This window comes from Nansenia antarctica (genome assembly GCF_963989245.1).
Source record: "Nansenia antarctica genome assembly, chromosome: 10".
Taxonomy (NCBI): Eukaryota; Metazoa; Chordata; class Actinopteri; order Argentiniformes; family Microstomatidae; genus Nansenia; species Nansenia antarctica.
The window spans coordinates 7,921,129-7,947,279 of NC_137680.1; the positions used below are offsets into that span (position 1 = coordinate 7,921,129).

Genomic DNA, 26,151 nt, shown 5'->3' on the forward strand with positions numbered 1-26,151 from the left:
ACCTTAGTTTCTAATAGAGCATGCCTTTGGTGCACCTGAAAAGCTGTTGTCTTCTAACTGCACTGAGTATCTCTTTTTCACTTCCATCAAAATGCACCACAGGAATGGAAAAATGCCTTTATTCCTCTGACAGTCTTACGTTATGTAAATGTTGGTAGTCCCCTGGTGATGACACTGATGTTGGTGTTAATTTAAAGGGACGTTGGCAAGCTGATCATGTGTTTTTTTGTTGTCCATTTCGCTGTCCTTTATCCGGCAGACACTGCGTTGGTCTTTAGGTTGGCGCTGATGAGAAACTCAGAATTTAAGAGTCAAAATATGTAGATGATTGCACAGTCATCGATCTATCAAAGGGAGTTCTAGTGACTCACAGTTCAAGATAAAGGCCATCGAAGAGAAACTCGTTTACTGAAGATGAGAAATCAGACAAATTTAAATAGAATTGAAAGACACATGGTGAGCAAATAAAACAAAAACAACTGAAGATATTAAGGTCCATGTTGTAGAGTAGTTATAAATAGGACTTTAAAAACATTGTTACACTGCAACTCGGACTCCTGGAAACTACACCCCTGTTCAAGACTGACAAAACCCCTGTCTGAAAGCCATCTTGTTTTCTTTGGAAACCAAACAGTGGAGTTGTTGTACTCTTAGCCTGCATCCACTCCAAACATCTTGAGTTCTCTCAGAAATAGTCCGAAAGCCTCAGAGTTGAAATAGATAAACACTGCATACACAATGAGTAGATTAAAAACCGTTCTGTTGGCTTTGCCCCCTTTGTTGGTAACAGACCAATTGAAATGGATGTCATAGAGCCAGCGTACTGTAACACTGGCCCAAATCCTGCCCCCTCTCTTCTCCTCCTCCTCCTCCCCCTCTTCACTCAGATGAAGCTCCCGCCTCCTCCCCCGTCTGCGATCAGCTTCCCTTTCTTCTTCAGTCTCTTCAGCAGGCAGGAGGCGATGCCCAGAGCTCCGCCCTTCAGAAAGCGGACAAAGTTGTCGCCGACCAGCGGGCCCATGGCGAACAGCCCCGGTTCCTTAGCGCACTCGAAGGTGTAGGGGTGGATGTCGATGGGGTTCTGCTTGCAGGAGATGGGCTTGTCTGGGTCCAGACCCAGGTACTGGCCCTGTCCCTTCAAGAAGAACAGGTTGGGGTGGGTACCGATCAGAACCAGGGCCATGGAGATCTTGAAGGCCTTGAGGGAGTTGTTCCCCTGCAGGACACACTTCATGTCGGGCTGGAAGGACACCACACAGTGCTCTGGGAAGCTCGTGTAGTCAAGGAACAGACTGGGACCACCAGCAGCGGCCATGTTTGTTGTGGCGTGTTGTTGGGGCTTGGAGCACATCTTGGCACAGACTGAGGAGGCAATACTAGGTGCCTGGGATCCATTATTAGCAGCAGAGGTGGGGGCCATGTTTGTTGTAGCATGAGCGTAGGTCTGGGAGCGCATCATATGGTAGACCCTGTGATATTCTGGGTAGAGAGTCTTGGGCAGCTGTTTGAAAATGAGGTCGGGGTCGTCTATGTGTTTTCGGAAGGCGTGCAGCACAGGAACGTTGTTGTTGCATGCGCACAGAACCACGTCGGCCGCACTTAACCCCGCCCCTACGATCAGAATCGGGTCAGAGTTTGGGCCAAGCTTCCGCTGGCTCACAGCCAATCCCAGATCAGAGATGCTGTGGAACACAAACGGTAGCTCCTCCCCCTCCACGGCCAGCCGGGCCGGTGAATCAGAAGCGCCCGTGGCCAGAACGACATTCTCCGTAAACAGGCAGAAGGGGACATGGCTGTCCCCCTGCACCCGCTTGTACCCCCTCACCTCCCACAGACCTCCTCCCCCTCCACTGCCATCTACTTCGTCCCCCATTCCCTCATACCCACCCTTCCCCACCTCGCCCACCCCGCCAACTCCCTCCCCCCCAAGCCCGTTCTCCAGCCCCTCCCCCTCGTGACCCCGGTAGAGTTTCTGGACGGACGTCACGTAAGTGTTGTCGACAAAGTTCTTCTTCAGACCCATCAGCTTCACATAGTTACGGTAGTAAGACGAGATCTCCTCTGGAGTAGCTCTGTCATTGCTCACACTCCTGGAGGAGAGAAGAGAGGGATGAGGGATGAGGACGAATAGAATGAAATAGATCTAAGACCGGTTTTGACAAATTTAGCAAACATCTACCCGTGGCAATAATAATAATACAGATCGTACAGATCATTCCATATACTGTACATGCTAAGTGTTACAGTATGTCTTGGTGTTTAAAGGATTATCTCTCTCTCTCTCTCTTTCTGCCCCATCTCCCTCCCCTCTTCTCACTCTCTGTACCTGCGTTTCCCATTGGTCAGGTCTCTGTAGTTGATCCCAGGAAGTTCCATCCAGATACCGAGACTGATGGTCAGCATGGAGCCCTCCATTGCCTGAGAGAGAGAGAGGGAGAGAGAGAGAGAGAGAGAGAGAGAGAGAGAGAGAGAGAGAGAGAAAGAGAGGGAAAGAGAGAGAGTGAGAGAGAGAGAGAGAAAGAGAAAGAGAGAGAGAGAGAGAGAGAGAGAGAGAGAGAGAAAGAAAGAGAGAGAGAGAGAGAGAGAGAGAGAGAGAGAGAGAGAGAGAGAGAGAGAGAGAGAGAGAGAGAGAGAGAGAGAGAGAGAGAGAGAGAGAGAGAGAGAGAAAGGACCAAAAAGTTAGTGAGGGAGTTTAGGGGTCTGGTTTTGGGGGGTTGACTTATAGCGGTGATGAGGAAGGAGGGAGATAACTCACGTGCCAAGCGCCCCCGGGTGTCGCCCTCCCCAGCACCAGGTGTGGGATGTGCTGCTGCTTGTCTCTCCTCCACTGTAGAACGGGAGGGAACTCGTAGCCAAAGTCAGCGTTGGGGTGCAGAAGGGTGTCAAAGAGGACTGCTACAGGGTTCCCAGACCGCCCCTCCAGACCCTCGCTCAAGTACTCAAGGTCCTGTAGAGAGAGAGAGACCAGCCGAAATGTGGACTCGAGTCACATGACTTGGATAGTAGCTGGTGTACAATGGATTTTTTTAGGAGTCATTCTATTTGGTTAGCACATTGTATATTTGTATATTTGTATGTTTTACCTGTTCAGTAATGGGCAGATGCTTTGTCTCCTGTAGTTTCCTGTACAGTATCGGATTAGGGTGAACAGCCCCTGTGTCTAAATACGGCTTATATCCGCCCAGCAGGTAGGACAGGCAGATGCCTGATGGCCCATTACCTGTACAGGTACAGAAGTGAAGAGATTAATATCTGTCAATTATAGAATGAAAGAGATACATACAAAAGACCAACTTTTGGGAAGATAACACGGTCGCATATATGATGACGACAACAACTGGCAGTATGACACGTGTAGGATTCGCGTCAGGGCCCAGGGTGAGGAGGTTAGGGTTTGAGTTGACGTATGCCATTGCAAATGACGAAGCAAGGTGACGGTAGACTTTAGGGACTATGCTGGTGATGGGGGTTAGGCATCAGGGAGAGATCAGGGATTAAGGGTCAGGGTTGGCTCACCTATGATGACCACTGGCAGGGTGGGGGGGTGCTCTCGGGGCAAGGAGGTCTCTTCCAGAAGAGGCATGGCTGCAGCCAGGGCCAGAGCCGGCACTGAGAGAGAAAGAGGAGAAAGAGAGAGGGAACGGGGGATGACGTCCATGGTGACAGCAAAACGGATGGACTCGTTCAGTAGAAGTAGTCTTTCGCTAGGTGATGAAGCAAGTTCTGACGGGTTTAAACTGGACTTGTGTCGTTGCAGCAGGCCGGCGCTCGCTGTTGTTGTTGTTTTCTATATCTGGCTATCTATCAGCGCTCAGCTGACCCCCCAACACACACAGAGGGAATAAAACAACTATTCATCCTGGTATTGTGAACTCCTCTCTCTCTCTCTCTCTCTCTCTCTCTCTCTCTCTCTCTCTCTCTCTCTCTCTCTCTCTCTATAACACACACACACAGTCATGCCCCTCCCTTCACATACACACACAAACACACACACACACACACACACACACACACATGCACACACCCAGACAGGACCACAACACATGCCCCTCCCTTTAAACACACACGTGCACATACCCAGACAGGACCACAACACATGCCCCTCCCTTTGAACACACACACACAAGCACCCACCCACCCAGACAGGACCACAACACCCGCCCCCCCACCCCCCCCTCTCATCCTGCCAACCCCCCCAGCATCCACACTACACATGGCCCTAGGCAGCTAGGCTAACCTCTGTCTAACCGCTTTCCCAAACAAAAGGGAGTTCTAATCAGATTTATAGAGGCTCAGGGTCTGTTGTGCGACCATTGAGCATGTGTAGGGAGTGTTTGGGTGCGTGTTGTGCGACGGTGCCATTGTGTGCCTGGCGCGCTGCAAATCCCCCCCTGATCACTCCCCTAGTAGGCCCTAATCCTGGCGGCCCTGTTTATGTCTTTGCCGCCCTTTTCACTGGCAGAATGTGATTGTGGCCCTGGCATGTTGACAGGGCCCACGCTGCCCCCCCCCCACACACACACACCCACACACCCCTCATCTGCCCTGGGTCATTCTCACACACCACCCTCACTCCGCTCCACCACCTACTCCAAACTCCAACCCCCCCCCCATGCCCTGTGCTCTCCACTCTCAACCCCACCTCCCCTCTCCAAACATGCAGTACCCCACATAGCCTACCCCCCCCTCCTCCTGTCCACCCAGCTCCCCTCCCCTGACCCTGGGTCTGTGAGCAGACTGTTTTTCTTTTCAACACTGGGGTTGTTTACCCTTTTCAGTAAAAGCAGCGATGGGACTCCATGCATTGCCTGCTGCCCTGTTTGGACAAGGCCGTGCCCCCAGTTGGCAGACTGAAGCTGGCATTTCCACACCACTGCCTAATTGAACACTGAGGGAGAGAGAGAAAGGGTACATAAGAGCGAGAAAGATGGAGATAGAAAGAGGAAGAGTGTTTTTCACACTTTTTTTGATCATTTATTTCTGTTATATCACTTAAGAGTATCTCTGTATTGAGTGGGGTGGTGTTATGCCATGGTTTGGAAAGGTTAGATGGCCATAGCAAGTTTGGGGAGGCGGTTTCATGTAAATTCAGTAGCTGAGCCAAATGACCTAGTAGGCCTTATTTTCAAGATGGAATACAACTAATACAAGAAGAGTGAAGGATATAATATAGATTGAGAGTTGCATGAGAACTTTAGTTAAATCACACACACACACACACACACACACACACACACACACACACACACACACACACACACACACACACACACACAGTGTAATAATTGTCAATAATAAGTCCGTTTTGTCAAATATCTGCTATTTTTACAGACGATGCTGGATATGTCTCCATTTGGGGAAGGAGTAGGAAAGATGACAGCAGCAGAAATTAAACTGTAAATGCACATGTAAATTTAGCCACACCTACAGTATGTTAAGTGAACCATAGATACTGAACTACTATTGTGCAAGTATTTCTTTGTGTCTACCTGGGTTGGATGTCTGCACTACTGCCCGGAATTGTGTGTGTGTGTGTGTGTGTGTGTGTGTGTGTGTGTGTGTGTGTGTGCGTCCATGCGTGTGTGTGTGTGTGTGTGTGTGTGTGTGTGTGTGTGTGTGTGCGTCCATGCGTGTGTATGAGAGAGGGAGAGAGAGAAAGAGAGGGAGGGAGACAGAGATAGAGAGAAAGAGAAAGGGGTTGGAGGGTACAATAGTGAACTCTAAATAGACAATGCAGCAGGCATTCTGTGTTAGAGTTTTCAGGCATTCTATTGTCTTATCTCTTCTAGTTCTTCTATTATTATAATAATAATAATCATTATTATTATTATTATTATTATTATTATTATAACAACAATAATAATAATTAATAATAATAATTGTGCTGTTACTATAACTGTAACTCAATTCACATGGAGTCTGGTTAAGTCTGGTTAACCCCACTTTTCTAATACAGCACATTACTTAGGCTAACTTGTACTATTGTCAAGGAAAACAATGCATGAGTAAAAATGTATTAGTGTTATCAATAATCACTCCGGTAAAGTATTATCTGACATTATCTGTCACCATATCTGACATGTTCTACAGACAAGAATGAGTGACAGACAGTAGCCTATTGTCAAGGTGAATTACACAAGTATTCCATATCACAAGAAAGAGCTTGCTGGCATTAGGTTTTGGGACCATTACACACCTTCAGTCTCTCTTCACTCCAGACACCTTGGCCGTCCTACATGCCATCATCATCCTTACATAATGTATGTCACAGTCACACACACACACACACACACACACACACACACACACACACACACACACTCACAGCCACACACACACTCTCACACTCACACTCACACACACTCACACACATACACACACACACACACACACACACACACACACACACACACTCACAGCCACACACACACTCACAGCCCTACTTTAACCATCCGCACGACCCCAGGAGAAGCAGCATCACTCGGCAGCTCTGTAGACTACTCACCTCGGTGGGATTGATCTGTCTCCCAGTCGCTCCTCTCTCTCTAAGCCGACGGCCCCGTGGTTCAGACGGTCTAAATAGGCGATGGGAGGACCTATCTACACTCTCCCTCTCTCCATCCCTCCCTCTCTCTCTCTCTCTCTCTCTCTCTCTCTCTCTGTCTCTCTCTCTCTCTCTCTCTCTCTCTCTGTCTCTCTCTCTCTCTCTCCGTCTATCTGTCTCTCTCTCTCTGTCTCTCTCTCTCTCTCTCTCTCTCTCTCTCTCTCTCTCTCTCTCTCTCTCTCTCTCTCTCTCTCTCTCTCTCTATCTGTCTCTCTCTCTCTCTCCGTCTATCTGTCTCTCTCTCTCTCTCTCTCTCTCTCTCTCTCTCTCTCTCTCTCTCTCTCTCTCTCTCTCAAACACACTCAACACACACACACACACACACACACACACACACACACACACACACACACACACACACACACACACACACACACACACACACACACAACCTACTGACACCACTGATACCGCCGGCGTAAACAGATCCTAAAGATCTACATATATTTTAGAACCAAATAAATGTCCCCTGGCCTGAGGAAAGATCTCATTACGTTTCTGAAGGAGAGAAAACCGGTTTTACGTTTAAGCATCACATGCGCAACTCGCGCTGCACCGGCAGGCATAGAGCGCCGAGCACCGAATCATAGAGTCTAAATCCCGGCTGCTGCACCAACCAGCATGTCTACGGCAGGAGGACACTCCATCCATAGATCGCAGAGTACGGGACGGTCCAGATGAGTCGTCAGCTGTTTTAATTTGATTTACCCCATACTGGCTTGAAATTGTAGACCAATATGGACTTGGCTTGTTGTTACTATCACATTCCGTTTCAGGTGTGGGTGGAAATTGCTCGTGTGCGCTGGGAATATAGCCCACCCCAGCCGCTGGATGACAAGATCAATGTAGGAGGCGGTATTCGCATTTAGACTTTTTTTTTTTTTTTTTACGGAGAAATTGCGTAAATTATATGTTAATATATAAATCCATACCTGCCCTTTCATGTTAATATGGTAGACCAAGTACCCGTGTTTTTGTTGTTGTTGTCAAAAGTGGCTAGGTGCACGATCTCCCTACTTCCTGAAAGGCAACTGGTATGAACATATCCTGTCTCACTCTATTGGTTTAATTGATTAATCAGCTGTGCGGTAAACTGTTGGAACACACAGTGCACAGCTGATTAATCAATTAAACCAGGGCTGGTTTGGAGTGAGATTTTTTAGCGGTGGAGCGACCCAAAACTGTACACGTTTTGGCAGCGGCGGCCCCTCTCTCCCACCCAATTATTTGTACTAGTTTCCTGCAATTTTACATGTTGTTCATAATAAACCAGCACAAGAAATTAAAATAATTTACATTTTATAAAAGAAGACAAAAATTCAGACAATATATCATATTTATGAATGTTAATAAACAAACAGAGTAGCCTACAGACTCTAAAAGAAAATTGGGCTCCATCAACAGGACTCATGGTCAGCAGCAGAAAGACCCTTGGTCATCATCTCATATACAGTGCATTGCTCATACCGGTAGATGGCTATCATGTTATACAGTACACATTTTTTTGAGGGACCCCCAATTGTTGTATTTGTATTGTAAATTGTAATTATTATTATTATTATTATTATTATTATTAATAATGGATTTAAGGTGTTTACTTTTGCCTGCTTGCGGCTCTGTCAGTATTGATTGATTGATTGACTGAGAATGTTCATTATGTGAAGCGCATTGAGTTGCATCTTGTAAGAAATGCGCTATACAAATAAAATGTTATTTTATTTTTTTATTTTTTTTATTTTTTTCTCCTCTCTTTTCGGAGTCTTTTTCTTTCTTTTTTCAAACACGGTGTAAATGTGCTAACCCAAACCCTTTAGTAGGGAACTTCTCCTCTCTTTTCTGAGTCTTTTTCTTTCTTTTTTCAAACACGGTGTGCTAACCCAAACCCTTTAGTAGGGAACTTCTCCTCTCTTTTCTGAGTCTTTTTCTTTCTTTTTTCAAACACGGTGTAAATGTGCTAACCCAAACCCTAACCCTAACCCTAACCCTAACCCTAACCCTAACCACTTAAAGTAGGGAACTATGGATTTCTTCTTCTCCTCTTTCTTTTTTGACTCTTCCCTCATGACCTCCAACTGCAGCTTCAGCTCCGTGCTCTGGACCTCCTCCTGCTGCAGCTTGGTCTGGGAGAGGGAGAGCTGCTGACGACAGGTGACCAGGTCGATGGTGACCATCTTCTGCACCTCCACCTCCGCCCTGCTTCTCTCCTCAGCCTCAGCGGTGCGTTGCTCCATCTGCACCTGATGGGAGTTTAGGGCAAAAGCTCTCTCCTTCTCCTCCAGCTTCTTGGCGTCAGCTAGGGCCTGCTGATGGGCGGCTGTGAGGGAGGCCTTCTCCTTCCCCCACTGGTCTTTGTCCTCCTGGAGCTTGGTGCGGGCCTCGTCCCTGCTCTTCTCCAGGTCCAGGAGGGTCACCCTGACCTCAGCCAGGCTCTCCTCCGTTTCTCCCTGTGCAGCGAGGGCCTGGTACCTCTCCTTCTCCAGGTTGGAGTTGTCGTGGAGGAGGCTCTTCTTCTCCTGCTCCATATCATGGAGCTTTTGGTGAAGGTCGCTCTCCTTCACCTGTACCTCCTTCACCTCCTCCCTGCAAAGCTCCAGAGCCTCCTCAGCTGCTGCCTTGGCCACCAGGGCCTCACTCTCCAGGACCCTGATCTTGTCCTCTGCCTCCCTGGTGGCGTTGGCGAGGGTCGCCCTGACCTCGGCCAGGCTCCCCTCCCTTTCTCCCTGTGTAGCGAGGGCCTGGCGCCTCTCCTTCTCCAGGTTGGAGTTGTCGTGGAGGAGGCTCTTCTTCTCCTGCTCCATATCATGGAGCTTTTGGTGAAGGTCGCTCTCCTTCACCTGTACCTCCTTCACCTCCTCCCTGCAAAGCTCCAGAGCCTCCTCAGCTGCTGCCTTGGCCACCAGGGCCTCACTCTCCAGGACCCTGATCGTGTCCTCTGCCTCCCTGGTGGTGTTGGCGAGGGTCGCCCTGACCTCAGCCAGGCTCCCCTCAGTCTTTTGCTGGGCAGTGAGGGCCTGGCGCCTATCCTTCTTGTGGTCACGGAGGAGGCCTGTGGACCTGTGGACCTGTGGCGCTGCTCTCTGGGCCTGGGGCGCTGCTCTCTGTGGTGCTGCTCTCTGGGGCACTGCTCCCTGGGCCTGGCAGGCTACTTTCTGAGCCCAGGCTGCTCTCCGAGCCAGGTAGGCTGCTTTCTGACCCAAGGCTGCTCTATGGTCCTGGGGTGCTGTCTGGGCCAGGCGGGCTGCTCTCTGGGCCCGGCTGGCTGCTGTCTGAGCCCAGGCTGCTCTCTGTTCCTGGAAGGCTTCTCTCTGTTCCTGGAAGGCTTCTCTCTGGACCTCTTGCTTCTCTTGCTTCTTTGCCTTCCTCCTGTTCGTTGCTACAATATGAAAAACAAGGAAGCGAATGTGAAAATGACGTATATTTATATATTATTATATAATTACTTGTCCCCTATGAGTTCACGGATGACTGTGAGGCTGTTTCAGCTGCAAAAGTATTGAGATTGCGGGACAGACTTTTACTAGTCAAGGAAAAATTCTAATGCGCAAATCTCTAACTCAAGACTCTCCGGTAATTTACGCACCAGTCGTCCAGTCCTGGTCGTTGCCCCCGGGTGCGGCTGCAATGGGGGCAGCCGTGATGGGGGCAGCCGTGGCCACAGAGGCTTTGGTGGCCCTGTCACCCAAACAGGCCTGCAGGAGCAGAACAGAGGAGGTGTGGCATCATTCATGGCTACATGGTTACACAACACTGGTATAACTGCAGGAATGTGTGTGCTAATAGTGATGGTTACACTTACAGTAGGGCTGTCCTCCTTCAGCCTAGCAGGATTTGCCTGCTTAAGTACATCATTCCACATGTGTTCACTCATAGTTTTGATGCCTTCAGTGAGAATCTACAATGTAAATAGTCATGAAAATAAAGGAAACACATTGAATGAGAAGGTGTGTCCAAACTTTTGGCCTGTACGGTATATATATATATATATATATATATATATATATATATATATAAGAAATAGAACATATAGAACCTATAGAAAATAAAGTACATCGTTTGTAAAAAAAAAAAATGCAATTATTAATCGAACTAAACAACGCCATCTAGTGGTAATAGAAAAATACAACAGACCTCTCACACTAGCAGTTCAACACGATTTTTTTTTTATTTTTTTTATCTCACCTGCAGGAATGTGTTCAGTACAACAAATAACATTGGTAGCAGCTACTGATAGTCTATGAAACATAAGTAAATGTACTTAGACATTTTTGGTTAGACTTACCACAGCATAATCTTGAACAACTGAACAATTTATAAATCACTTCATAGATGTTCTACTACCAGTAGATGTCGCTGTTTGAACACATTCCTGAGACTAACATTCACATTTTTAGCAGGAATTTCACCATCACCAAACTAGTTCGCCTATTTATAACCTGTTACATAATCATTATCCAAAGATATCGTACTCACGTAACCTCTTCAGTGTCTCTGTACCGACTGCTAAAACCATCTGTTGTTCTACTCTCACCTTCTAGAATATCACCTGGCAACCCCTTTATGACATCATCACTCTGTCAGGACCTTCCTGCACCCAATGCACCCTTGGAACCCTCCAATGATGTCACACTGACATGTAGCCTAATGTTACCATGACAACCCAGCAAAATGTAAACACAATTTATAATTTTCTGGGTTGTCAAAATGACATGGTTATTATTGCTAAAAGATGGAGGAAGTGTCATAACTGCAACAAGTTCCTCAAATTCATTGTAATAATAATATCTATCTACTTCATATCTAAGCACTTAGAGGACCCTACCTCCTATGTCTGACTCCTATTTGTTGATTTCAGTTCTGCTTTTAACACGATACAGCCGCACCTTTTAATTGAGAAGTTAAATGGGCTTAATGTCCCCCCCCTCATTATAAAATGGTATCACTCCTTTTTAACTAACCGCACACAGCGGGTCAGTGTTAATGGCACTCTTTCGGAACCCAGAACCATAAGCACTGGTGCTCCACAGGATGTAGTCAGTTCCCCTGTGCTCTTTACTTTATACACAAACGAGTGCAGAAGCACCTACCCTAGCAATCGCATCATAAAATGTTCGGATGACACTGCCATCCTTGCTTTAATTAAAAAGGACAGTGACCTAATTGACTATTATTCTGAAATCCAGAGGTTTGTTAAATGGTGTGATGTTAACTGCCTGGTTTTAAATGTTAAGAAGACTGAGGAGATGGTGTTCGACCCCAGAGGTGTTGGGAACCACAGGCCTGTGGTCATCCACAAACAATCCATCTCTCAGGTCGCCTCTTACAAGTATCTTGGGGTTTTCATTGACAACTCACTCACCTGGAGCACTCATGTAGACAGCCTTTGTAGCAGATTACAACAACGACTACACTTCCTACGCCGCCTTAGAGTTCATGGTGTTGACCAAAAATGTATGCTACTCTTCTACCAGTCTGTCTTAGAGAGTCTCATCAGATACGGCATTACATCTTGGTTTGGTAACCTATCTGTACAACTAAGGTCCAAACTGGTCCGACTGATACAGACTGCATGGAAGATCATAGGGGTGAAAGACCACTCATCCCTGCAGTCTATTTTTGAACAGGCTACTCTCAGACAGGCTAATAGAATTCTCATGAATCCCTCCCATGTCCTACATGCAGAGTATGAACTGCTGCCCTCTGGGAGGAGGTTCAGAGTCCCCCACGCTAGATTAAATAGATTTTAAAAATATTTTATTCCCGTTTCTGTTAAACTTTTAAACTGCACCAGATGAATGTGAACATATCTTGCTTATCGTTTTATTTCCACTCTTGTTTTAATCAGGACTGCCTTCTGTTTGTGTGTTAACATTCTGTATTGTCTGTTGCTCTTTGTTGGCTGCTGTGGGGTGCAAGCCCAATACAAATTTCCCAGTGATTGGGACAATAAAGTGACTTTTGACTTGACTTGACTTGATAATAATAATAATAATAATAATAATAATAATAATACATTAGACTTAAATAGCCCTTTTCTAGACACTCAAAGACGCTTATGTAGTACAACTACAGTAGGCTTTACATACATAAACATTTTCAGTGTTGAAAAAATACTATTAGAGGCCAACAAGAGTATTCAAGTAATCCACTCATGTGTAACCAAACAATTATACAAACTTCTCCTTATCCTACCTAGTCAGCCCAAAGTAAAACTAAATGTTGCGTATGGGCCATATCAGATAATAAATAACCTGAAAACATAGCTATCCATTTGAACCTTATCAGCCACCTAAGTTAAGGAAAGTCTCATGAGAAACTCATGTTTACCAATTATTTGGTCTTGGGAATGTTAATTTACACCGACAGAACAACTTGAATATTCTCTGTTTAGTGTCAAAATAGATAGAATTGTATTTTTCCCCAAAAAACATCCAATCAATGGCTTGGTCACAGATGTTATAATATATAATATATATATATATATATATATATATATATATATATATATATATATATATATATATATATAAGGAAGACAAGTTGATGCAGTACTTACCAAGGTGCCATCTTTCTGCAACTGCCTGTCTTCCAGAATGTTGGCACACCCAAGACTCTAACTCCACTATGATCACCCATTATGACATCACAGCCAGCCAGCATAATGTAGGGTTACTTTTTGGTTTGTTAATATTTGTAAACTCCCAAAAATATAGTTTTGACTGATCTACTGAACATCTACATGATTCATGTAGTAATAAATTAAACCAATAGAGTGAGACAGGATATGTTCATGCAAGGTGCCTTTCAGGAAGTAGTGGAGATCGTGCACATAGCCATAAGGAGATCGGAATAGCCGCTTACTGGGACAAGATGATTGAAGTCTGACTGGTCTCGAGTTTTAGTAGATTTAACCACTAGAGGGCACAATTGTATGACATTTTGAGGATTTTTTTCATTTTTCATTGCACCACTGCATTCATTCATTGCACTAATCTGAATGGACCAATGGTCTAGGTGCCCAAATGTCACGTTGCTAACGTTTTTATAAACAAAAAAGATATAAAAGATATAAAATATAAAATATATATATATTTAATTAATTAATATATTTAATGAATGAAAAAATATAATATATATATTATAATATTGGAAAAATGAAAAATATCAATCGTTATTATTTTGTGGGTGTTGAAATATATAGAGATGATAGGCAATAGAGAGGTACGGTTGTTATTTACAAAAATAAAATGCATTTTAAAACATATATAGAACCAACATCTGCTGGACATAATATTTTAGGACACAGACTAAACAGACAAACAGATAAGGGCAAATCAGCACAAACTGATACATGGAATAAAGTATGGATGTTTTTTTAAATATTAGTGTTCATTCAACGCAAGAGGGTATAACTGCATTTATACTGACAGGTTCTGCTGAACTGGTTAGGAATCTCTCTCTCCACAAAGCGCTTTGAGTTGCATTTCATGTACGAAAGGCGCTGTATAAATAAAGCTTTACTTACTTACTTACCTGCAGATTTCTATCAATGTGTATCATAGGATCTACACAATAGATGATGTAGCTAGAATATGGACTCAGAATGCCACCAGACTCTTTTTAAGGTTTTTGGGCACCCCACAAACTTTTAATTGAATTTTGCTTGTACTATCCCTTTACAGAAGCATACTATATCAGGAAAGGGATGGACTGAAATATCATATTCAGCGCTACGGTGTGAATACACTTTTACAATTTTGAGCCACCTGTTTGGCAAAACTATATGAACTTCATGCGTGGATCAACTAGTGTGTTATGGAGTAGAATGCGATATTTCTTGTCCAATGCCAAATGATTACATGTAACCTTTTAGAGGGCAATGCAAAGCTATTAACTTGTGGCTTTATTTCCAACCTTTTCAGATACATGATGTGCCAGGGGCATAGGCTTCGATAGCCGAATTGAGACTCGGCATTCTTAATGCAGAATTATGTGACAGTATTATGTGCATAAAACGACACACACATTAGCGATGAGAGAGAGAGAGAGAGAGAGAGAGAGAGAGAGAGAGAGAGAGAGAGAGAGAGTTGTAATGATAAGAATACCAATAAATAACTTAGCTTTCCATGCACCATGTAACCAATAAGCAATACAGGATTTCAGTAATATGTTCACATAATTCTGAAATTCATGCTAAATGTAAAAAAAAAAATTCTAGTCAGTTGCATTTTCTCTGTATAAATACGTAGGCGATGCTATCTATAATTGCTATATTTATAATTGCATGCCGTTTGACTACAAGCCCACATTGTTTAAATTCTATTGAATGGAATGTTCCGAGTAAAAATGGGCTAAACAAAATATGTTTATATTGCTTAATAATGAGAGAGAGAGAGAGAGAGAGAGAGAGAGAGAGAGAGAGAGAGAGAGAGAGAGAGAGAGAGAGGAGAGAGAGAGAGAGAGAGAGAGAGAGAGAGAGAGAGAGAGAGAGAGAGAGAGAGAGAGAGAGAGAGAGAGAGAGAGAGAGAGAGATTAACGAGACTAATGTAGCCTAGGCATGAATGAATTGATGAATTAATTCATGGCTGGGTGGCTGGTTGGATGCACAACTCGGAGATGTCACTGGCGGGCCTGCCCTGGTTGTGGTATGTTGTGATAATTATTATTATAATTTAAAATATATATATATATATTGCAGTGAACAAAATAATGAATGAGTGAATGGGGAATCGGCTACGTATGTTGACCGACGTCAATAGCAACCAATCACTGCTCAGGAGTTCAACATTTCCGGTCCCACCCACAACACATGGCTGCTTCACTACTTCAAGCATAAGCAAATGACACCTGGCTAGCTAGCAACACACCTTTTCAACTTCTGAATACACTGTGTACTTCACTCAAAAATGGTTTGGATCAGTAGGATTTGTTACCGGAAGGTTAGTAACTAAGCCAAACCTCTCTGGCTGTTAAGACTTAAGACTGTTACAATAACCATAGTTTATTACACGATGCTAAGCTAGCTAGCTGTGTTGTCATTATGGGTGTCCTTCAGTTCCTCCACTGTGGATGTGATCATGGGCACCAGCCAGGATGACATTTCGTGACGTTAGAATTATAAGGTTCTATCTCCATTTTTGTCAAAATTGAGTTTTTTTTAATTTATTTTTTTACATAATCTGACCCATTAGGTGTTTATTAATGCCTGTGTGGTGTTATTTTTAAAATGTTGACATTTTTGAGTTAGTAATTCATAAAATACAAAGGTTCCATCTCACAAAACATAATGGAATGTAAAAACTTTGACGCTCAATATCTCTGAACTACCCTAAACGGAGATAGAACCTTGTCATTCTAAACGGAGATAGAACCTTATCATTCTAAACGAAGATAGAACCGTATCATTCTAAGCTCACGATTTATTGATTTGTTTTCATTACATTTTACAGGACAGGAAGACATTCAAGAGCTAGCTAGCTACATCTCACGCAGTTGACGCATTCTTCTCCATCTCTCTCTCACTTTAATTCGTGAGTCAGATGCTGTCTCATCCACACAAAACACAACAAGGGTCTAGCAGCTGGCCTTAGGTGTGTAGCTAGACACACACACCACACACACACACACACACACACACACACACACACACACACACACACACACACACACACAATGTGGATAACTAGCTTGATAACACCCCGGCTGGCCACATGTCGAGGTGTCCTTGGGCAAGACACTGAACCCCAAATTGCTCCCAATGAGCATGGTAGCCGCCATTGGTGTGTGAATGTCCGAATGAGAGACAATTGTAAAGCGCTTTGGAATAAGGCGCTGTACAAGTCAGTCCATTTACCATTATAACATGTCATTACTATCTCTCTGGTGCGTGCGTGCACGGCAGAGCAATGATTGTCATTATAGTTCTACAGTCTGTTTAGCGATTTGTCCTCTCTTCCCCTCTCTCTCTCTCTCTCCTCCAGTATGGTAACTTTGTGGACAACCTACGGCTGTACGTCCGTGGTGGCAGTGGCGGGATGGGGTTACAACGTCTCGGGGGTCAGGGGGGTAAAGGGGGAGAGGTGTGGGTGATAGCTAAAAACGAGATCACCCTGAAGAAGATCAAGGATAAATATCCCCAGAAACGCTTTGTCGGTGGAGTGGGAATAAACAGCAGGTACAGGTTGTGGTTGTCTGCTGATATGCTGATTGAGATGTGTTTAGTGTATGGGAGACAAATGTGCAGTGTGCATTAGCAGTTGTACAATACGTGTTATTTCCAACGTGGTCCTTGTTAGATGTGAGCCTACCTGGTATACCAATGATGGGGAAAAAAATCTGTTTTATGTGCCTATATGTACCATTCACTATGTGTGTATGTATGTTTATAGCATAAGGGCCCTGAAGGGGCAGAAAGGTGAGGACACGCAAATCTTAGCGCCTCCCGGTATCACCGTCACCAATGACGATGGCAAAGTCCTTGGTAAGTCAAACACCTTTGACTGCACATGATATGATACACACACATCACAGACAATGCTATAAGATAAGGACAACACACACCTGCATAACACTTGGGTGTGACATAATGATGATGATGATGATGACGATGATGATGATGATGATGATGATTGTGGTGCTGACTGCAGTACTCTGAGGATGAGAAAATAGAAAAAAAAACGTTGCTTCCCACATACTGTATCTCCCCTCTTTATCTCTCCCCTACCCCTTCCACACTCCCACTCCCTTATTCACCCGTTTTCCACCCGGCTCCCTTGCCGTCTTCTGTCTGTGCCGTAGGTGAACTGAACGCTGAAGGGGATCGTGTACTGGTGGCCAGGGGGGGCGTCGGGGGCTCGTTCCGCTCAGCATTCCTGCCCACTAAAGGCCAGGCCAGACAGATACGACTGGATCTCAAACTCATTGCCGACCTGGGCCTGGTGGGGTGAGAGAAGACACACACACACACACACACACACACACACACATACACAACATACATTATGATCACTCATAATGATGGCTGAAATTCAAAAGAACCGGCATTTCTGTGTAAAAAAATAAATAAAAAAGACATACTACATACATTTTCGATTGATCTCTAGGCAGAGACAGACATTATGATACAGACACTTATCAAAATGAGACCTCACACACACATGGATACACACACACATACACGAACACACATTCTGACAACAGAATTGCTTTGGATACACATACACGAACACACATTCTGACCACAGAATTATTTTTCCACACGAAACCTTTTTGTCTTGCGTCACTACCAGGTTCCCCAATGCAGGAAAGTCCTCTCTCCTGTCCGCTTTGTCTTATGCCAAACCGCAGATCGGCAGCTACGCCTGTGAGTGTACACCCACACCCACCCACACACACACACACACACACACACACACACACACACGGTTAAACATTTTAGTTTAATGTTCAAATCAAGTCAGTTTTCCCACTCAAAAGTTCCCCACTCAAAAATAAGCACTTGAATGAGCCTCCAATTTGGAGCTCCAAGTGGGAAACCAAAACAGTTTCTTTTTTGTTTTGTTTTTTACAGTCGATGCCGTCTTTCTGTATTTCTGTTTAAAAAAATTTAAAAAATAATCGTTGATAATCACGTGTATATACAGTAACGGAAATAACTAGGTTAGTAAAGTAGAAGCTCTGTTAGGATGTCCACGTTGTCAACATTAGAACATTGATGTGAGCTAGCTAGCGGTAATTTCATCGGTTGAAGAGTTGTTCCGACATCAAAAGCACTTAAACATGCTCATGTCGCATTTGAGACTTTACCGTCACCAACTGGAAAGCTCAGAGTTTCCAAGTTAGCAGATGAACGTTTCATTAATACTGCTGTTTTTAGTGTTTTGTGTTTTCTAGTAAGTTGGTTTATGTTGTTGTTCTGCAGTCACGACTCTGAGGCCTGAGATTGGCAAAGTCATGTATGATGACCATCAGCAGGTAAGAAAGTCAGTTAGTCACTCCATATCTTATCTTTCCACTAACTGGTTTATTATCAGTGTTCCATTCTCTCTGATTGGTCATTTTCTCAGTATTCTTATCCCTCTGATTGGCCTGGCCCATTCTCAATATTCTTCTCTCTGACACATGTAGATCTCGATAGCGGACCTCCCGGGACTGATTGAGGGGGCCCACCAGAATAAAGGCATGGGGCACAAGTTCCTCAAACACGTGGAGAGGACCAGGCAGCTGCTGTTTGTGGTACGATCCTAATTCAACCCCAGTAGGACCACATTCAGCCCCAATACAATACAGTTATAACTGGTTATGGTTAAGGGGATAAGGGGAGAGTAGTTAAGCACATACAGAGGTTGCACATGAGCTGCACAAAAGGTATAAAAACGTATTTGTCCTCTCATCCCCATCAGTTGCTGCTCTCTGTCTCTATTATACAGTACAATCGGAAAGTATTCAGAACCCTTCACTTTTTCCATATTTTGTTGTGTTATAGCCTTAATCTTAATGCAAGGATAGTAGTCTCTGTAATTTTAGAATCAATATCTTTGTTTTTATAGGGTCCGTAGCTGTAATCAGCAATTTAATTGATCCTAATTACATTAAATCAGTGGTTCTCAACCCTCTCCTCGGGGACCCCCAGCCGCTCCACATGTTTGATCTGTTCCACCACCAGCACACCTGATTCAACTGATCAAGTACAAACCATAATTGCTTTATACTTGATCAGTTGAATCAGGTGAGCTGGTGGTGGAACAGATCAAATATGTGGAGCGGCTGGGGGTCCCAGAGGAGAGGGTTGAGAACCTCTGCATTAAATGAAAGATCAGATTGATGGAACTAGCAAACATTGAGCAGAACAATTATTTTTGTAATAATCACTCTACGATCAATCGCCATGTTTAACCTGTGCGGTTCATTTCAACTGTGACGTTTATGAAGTCCTCTCAACACTCTTCTCTCTGGTTGCAGGTGGATGTTTGCGGTTTCCAGCTGGCAAGCAAAACGCCGTTCAGGTCAGCTTTTGAAGCCGTGCAGCTTCTAACCAAGGTGAGCTAGCAGAGCACATGAACTCATGTGAACAAACCACCTACTCTCCCTCTGTCTGAGTTTTACATTTCAAGTGTCAAGTTTATTGTTACATCACATTACACAAGTGTAAGAATGTAAAATTGGTTCCTGACATTGCAGCACAAGACATTGCAGCAATAGGCACAATTTAAGATTTTAAAAAAGTGACAGTAGTACAGGACATAAGTGACAAAAGAATAAGACAGGATATAGTTATATATCCGGACAATTTATAGACAATAAGCATAATACAAGATACTGTAAAGGGCTCTGCACACAGCGTGCGATTTCTGTTGCGCGTCATCGTTCCATTTTGAAGTTTGAATGGAAGTCTATGAGAACATCGCATTTACCCACACACGGCCCCGATTTTAATCGCACGGCGAACATTCGATTCCATTCATTTTGAATGGGACAAAGCACACGGCGTGCGAGTTTTGTCGCACTGTCAAAATGAATGGAATCGAATGTTCGCCGTGCGATTAAAATCGGGGCCGTGTGTGGGTAAATGCAATGTTCTCATAGACTTCCATTCAAACTTCAAAATGGAACGTTGACGCGCAACAGAAATCGCACGCTGTGTGCAGAGCCCTTAAGTCTCATGTGTTTAATCCCACTTCTCACCTCTCTCCCTCTCCTGCTTCCCTCCCCCCCCCCCCTCTTCTTACTCTGCCAACTCTCTCCAGGAGCTGGAGCTGTACAAGGAGGATCTGCTGTGTAAGCCTGCTTTGTTGGTGGTGAATAAGATGGACCTCCCTGACGCAGAAGACAAGCTCGGGGAGCTGCAGGAGCAACTGCAAAACCCAGATGGTAAATCTCATCATTCCACCATAAACTGGCAATAGATGATCACAGGGCCAAATGGAGTTTGGATTAACATTGCTAACACCTGTCCTACTATCCTTTCTGACCTATGTACAATAAATGCAAAGGGATATGGAGCAGGGGCTCTATTACAGGGGTAGTGGTGGTCTAGTGGATAGTGAGTTGGACTTGTGATCGGAAGGTTGTGAGTTCAAATCCCGCCTGAAGCCACACCACTACTAGTGTGCCCTTGGGTAAGGCACTTAGCCCTCAGTTACTCCAGGGGGAATGTCCCTGTAATTTGTAATTGTAAGTCGCTTTGGATAAAAGCGTCTGCTAAATGGCAAAATTATTAATTATTATTATTATTAATTTAAATTAATTAATTATTATTAGATATTTGGGCACTAGTTTTGTGCTTTAGCATTCCAGATTGTTCACAGTGCTCTGCTGTTGTGCTCGTCTCCTCTGCAGAGTTTTCCCACCTGTTGCCCGACGACATGATTCCTAAGAAGAACATACTCTTCAGACACGTGGTTCCTATCTCTGCCTCCACGGGTTCCGGAGTCGCAAACCTCAAGGCCTGCATCCGCCAATCACTGGACGAGGATGTTGACGAGGCAACAGAAACACTGCACCGTGAAAGGCTACAGGCACTGAGAAGAGCAGTCCCAGCCAAGAACACTCCCAAATGGGGATCCTCCTCCTGAGCTGTGGTTGCAGTCTATTGGACATGAATAGTTTGGACTTGATAAAGAAAGAAAGAGAGAGAGAGAGAGAGAGTCTCTTGAGAGTGCAGCATTGAATGTTGGGTGACAGCGATCATGGTGAAAGGAGGTCATGAGAGCAATGTTTCTACCTATCATAACCTACACAGGGTGGCGCCCTTCTGGACTCACCCAACAGGAGGTCAACGATCCTAACATCTGTGGGTGGAACCTTCCAGATTTCCCCTTTGATACATATTTTGCTCTGGATATTGTTTTTGTACCCTAAGGAGAAGCCATCTACAGTGAACATCCAGCACAGTCCACTATAAACACAACAGGAGAGGCCAGAAAGACTGGAGGCTGCTACTGTTGTTTCTCTCCCAAGGAGAACCTAATCCTAACCCTTAATCCAAGCAGAGCTGGCCAAATTCAACCAAGCCAGCTTCTCAAACTGCGGACTGAATTATTTATCTAGAGGAAGACCACTTGGAAGAGGAACAGACGTCTATATACAATGTGTTAAATGTAGTTTGTTACTCCTGGACATACTCTACATGGAACAATCTATAGCCACTAGCCAGAATACATGGAGCTAAAGAAAGGACAATTCAAACATGGACCTCTGCAATACAAAAGATAAAAGAGTTGATGGAGTGACTGTGTTAGCCTATGTGAATGTAACCTGTAATTGTTTTGCCATGGGGGGGGGGGGGGGGGGTGGTAAGATAAAAAACAACAAAAAACAGGACAGACACTTTGGTGTTATAATTGTTTTTTTTTCATGTGTACTGTTTTGTAATAAATAATTGATTACAAAAAAATAAATGTCGTTTGTTACTGGTTTACTCTAGTAGGCACACCTGCTTGGGTTGCAGGACAGTGTCTTCATTATGTCATCCATCTTGTTTTCATACTGTATGAATGATCTAATAACCGCTGCCTGTAGGCAACATTGAAGTTGTGTATTCTCAGAATGTCCCAAATGCAGTACTACCCTGCATCCCATACGTCAAGGAAAATAAATGTACTGAAAGAATTGCCATTCGTCCATGGTTTCCACAAAGTATGAGGGCTTTTGAGTCTTTCATCCAATTCGGTTGTTAAGTCTGACGTCAAACGTGACGTTTTGCAATTTCCGGGTCCAAACCAGAAATTCCCTGCACCAGAATACCAGAGTACTACAGCGGTAGAATGACAGTTTAATCGTTTTTTAGACTGGGATCTATTCATACAACAAGGGACACAGCAGCACTTTCCCGTTTTTCCCATATTGTCAGCGTCTTTGAGCCTCGGAAAAGCGCTATATAAATATAATGAATTATTATTATTATTGCGGCATTTCGAAGAGAGCGCCTCAGCCAACTTTGGACCCGGAAACACGTCACGACTTAACAACCGGATAGTCTTTCATTCAATTAGCATCTGCATGAAAACCGTAACCTTAACCATTGAAGGGGGAAATAAATGTCAACACACAGAGACATATCGATGAAAGTTTTATTTTATATTAAATATATTACAATACTGAATGATATTGTAAGAAAAGAAAATATGGGCATTGATTTTTGCATCGTCATTCTATGTACAGCATACAGCAAAAGAAAAAAGACAGCAATATATATATGAAGGTTCTGGAGCGGTATACATATCAGGGTTAAGGTTGTAGCTGTAGTATACTGGAGCAGAGAGTGTGCCTAAGCTTGTTAGAGAGAGCTGCTAGGTTGGGGATGGCATGGTGGAGAAGGCTGGGTGTCTCAGTTAGGCTGCAGCTGTACGGTTGCTGTGCTCCATTGTTTTGTTACATTCAAGTCTGTGTCTTATCTTTCCATCCTCTTTGCCTTGTGTTGTTTGGACATGGAGTCAGTGCAGTAGTACTGTTTGGTTATGCCAGTCCAGTCCGCTAGAGCAGGTAGAAACACACAGCAGGAACATTTTACACGGGCGTTACCTGGGCCGGGTGAGATGAGGAGGACAATGACAGACAGCATACTCAGTTGAGACAGACTGACAGCACAGAGACCATATCAACCCCCTACTACGGTCCCACCGCCTGCCACAATCATGCAACGCCTTTCAAAGTATATTACAGGACAATTATCTATGATCCTCAAGTAAACAATCATAGTTGTAAAAACAGAATGATGTTTCAAATATTGCTTGAGAAGTACGATGCTTTAATTTCCACAGCCTGAGAAATCCCAGGGAGGGTTCAGATCAGGTTATTAAATATCAGCCAATGCCTTATATCATAGTTAACACAAGAGTGAAGAAGAGAGCTCTGGTAATAGAGAGGCAAATCATAAGCTCATCTACACAGGTGGTCTCTATAGCATATACGCCCCCATGCTGCCATAGCTTAGTCCCATCTTCATACCATAGAAGCCATACAGATCTGCACATGCCAGAGTTAAGACGCCTTGGGAACGGACCAGAGACGAGTGTGCTTTAAAAACTCAAATAACCCCATGTCATCATGTCTCCATTTAACTCATCAAACGCACATAATCACAATAATGCACTTAATTTCTGTTTGAATAACTGCTGTACAGAATACTGAGAAGAATTTTGAACATTATAAAGGTACTTAAGAGTAAAAAAAATACTTGATACTTGATCATTATTAATCCAATATTGTGATGATCTTAATATCTATACAGTCATAGTGCATACAGTAGAAAATGAAAACGAACGGTGCCCACACTAAAACCAAAAAGCATACGCAGTTAACGACACACAGCAGGCCTCACTGATATGGACAGTACAGTATCTACATAGGATAGATGTTGCCTTTAGGTACAGATCTCACATCAGCTTTCCTCTCCAAATCCTAACCTTACAGTAAGCAATGCAATGCAAAACTGACCTTATATCAATGTCTATGGGCAATTCCATCCTACTCTGAGTAAAAACCTGAACCTGAATCTTTAAATCACACAAGATGCCACAGGTGATTCATTTAGCCAGGCCCCTGTGCAGAATGTGCTTCAACAAACTTTTACGACAAGCTATCGTTGTTTCATCATTCTGGACGGCAAGATGATTGCTAGTCAGGATTTGGCTAAAGTTCACACAGGTCTGGGACAACAGGCAATACCTTTATTCAAGAGACTGGGTCGATTACGTGGAAAACCAAGTGGCGTTCACTATCGGAATAGTGTCACAACTAAGATAACTGCAAAAGGCAATCATGGAAAAAGTATTTCAATGACATACTTATTTCACATTGCAGTCTCACAAATAGCTTACTAGCGGACACTGTGGTAGTTTCCAGTTTCTCATGATCAATCATTTGACACAACTTGTTATTACATTGATTGACATGTGATTTCAGTGTCTTTGTTCGCTCCAGCAGTTAAGTCTGACGTCAAAAGTGACGTTTAGCCATTTCCGGGTCCAAACCAGAAATTCCCCACACCACAGTACCAGTGAACTACAGCGGTAGAATGACAGTTTAATCGTTTTTTAGACTTGGATCTATTCATACAACAAGGGACACGATACTTTCCCGTTTTCTCCATATTATCAGGGTATTTGAGCCTCGGAAAAGCGCTATATAAATATAATTAATTATAATTATTATTTCGGCATTTCGAAGACAGCGCCTCAGCCAACGTTGGACCCGGAAACACTTCACGACTTAACAAGCGGTACCATCAGTGTACAGACTGCTAAGACAGACTGCTCTGTACACAATTCACATGAAATGTCTCAAACTCTTCCATCTACGAAAACCACCATGACCAAATGAATGGACACTTTACCGTCATGTATTCACATCTAAAACTACTCCGAACACCTTTCTCTCCTTTCTGTACAGGTGTAGTGAGGAAGGGCTCATCAAACTATCTCGTGTCTGTTTCCCACAAATGTTGTTCAAAACCATAATGTTCAACCCAATAACGATCTTAGTTCATGTTAGAAATAACCACATTCTTAACGTTACTGTAGCAGTCATGACTGGTTCTATGGGGGTGCATTTCTCTGATGGAGGGATGAAACTGAGAGGGGAAAAAGATCAAACACCTTTTGTACATTCTGCTGTGGAAGAAAAAGAAAGCTGCAAAGTTCACACAGCCATGAGAGAGAAGCAAAGAGATTAAGAGAGAAGAAAAAGAAAACAGGCCTACAGGACAGAAAAAAGAAACACTAAAACCCTACAGAGATCCCGTCTGTCTAACAACACGACACACAGCAGGAAGAGAGGACAGAGGGAGCATCCACCCTCATCCTTACCTCGCAGGAAGTAAAAAAGAAAAACACATCTCACGCTGTGTCTTTAAGCTATACATATTTACACACAAAAACAATTCAGGAGAAGTGGTCACGGTAAAAAAAAAAAAAAAAGAGCACGGGGGCATGGGTTGGGTCCATGTCAAGGGGCTGTTGATTATAATAATGTGTGAATGCAGCATGAGTCGCTGACAAAAGCCTATAATGGAGGAAAAAGCTTAACGGTCTACATATGAAATCACCAACCCCCGCATGCTGTCCATCCCCAACTCCAGACCGTGTGTCTCTTATTCTCTATTGGACACTAGAAGGATTGAGCTGATAAACAGGGTTTTCCTCATGCATACAGTGTTGGCTTTTCTACAGTGATTTGCGTGCTTCAAAATGTTAAAAGAAATCCAGAGATACGATTAGTGACCTGTTCCTGGTCCCGCCCGTCCCCAACAGAGAGGAGCACCAATCAGTGGAGAATGTTCTCATGGGAAAGGGGGGGCGGGGGATAGGGGAGTGAGAAGGGAGACAGAGGGGGGGTGTTGGGAGGGTACGAACAAAGCTGAGGAGGTACCAGGGACATGGGGGAGACGGGGGGAGGTAAGGGTAGGGGCCTGAGTGATCTGGAGCATAGCTGAGGCTGAGCTCAGGTCGATCCGGAGTTGATTTGAAGGTGTACTCCTCTTCTCTTGTGGTGGAGCCCCAGTGTAAGAATGCCTGCTGCTGCCGCTGCTATTGAGTGAGTCAGTTTTGGAG

At 44.1% G+C, this 26,151-nt stretch overlaps 2 protein-coding genes across 2 annotated transcripts; one reads left to right on the forward strand and one right to left on the reverse strand.

Annotated features, from left to right (window-relative positions):
* Positions 1-883: 883 nt before the first annotated feature.
* Positions 884-3,610, reverse strand: osgin2 (oxidative stress induced growth inhibitor family member 2; the record flags this gene model as incomplete). Its single annotated transcript, XM_080541346.1, has 5 exons — positions 3,517-3,610; positions 3,084-3,220; positions 2,756-2,947; positions 2,327-2,418; positions 884-2,090 (listed from the first exon to the last, which is right to left on the reverse strand). The coding sequence occupies exons 1-5, from the start codon at positions 3,581-3,583 to the stop codon at positions 884-886; spliced, it is 1,695 nt and encodes a 564-aa protein (XP_080397472.1). The 5' UTR covers positions 3,584-3,610.
* An 11,897-nt stretch (positions 3,611-15,507) lies between these two features.
* gtpbp10 (GTP-binding protein 10 (putative)) lies at positions 15,508-21,774 on the forward strand (the record flags this gene model as incomplete). Its single annotated transcript, XM_080540117.1, has 10 exons — positions 15,508-15,540; positions 16,582-16,775; positions 16,990-17,081; positions 17,399-17,543; positions 17,890-17,963; positions 18,522-18,574; positions 18,728-18,835; positions 19,562-19,639; positions 20,347-20,470; positions 20,939-21,774. 10 exons carry the CDS (start codon positions 15,508-15,510, stop codon positions 21,172-21,174), a joined length of 1,137 nt encoding a protein of 378 aa, XP_080396243.1. The 3' UTR covers positions 21,175-21,774.
* Positions 21,775-26,151: the final 4,377 nt, after the last annotated feature.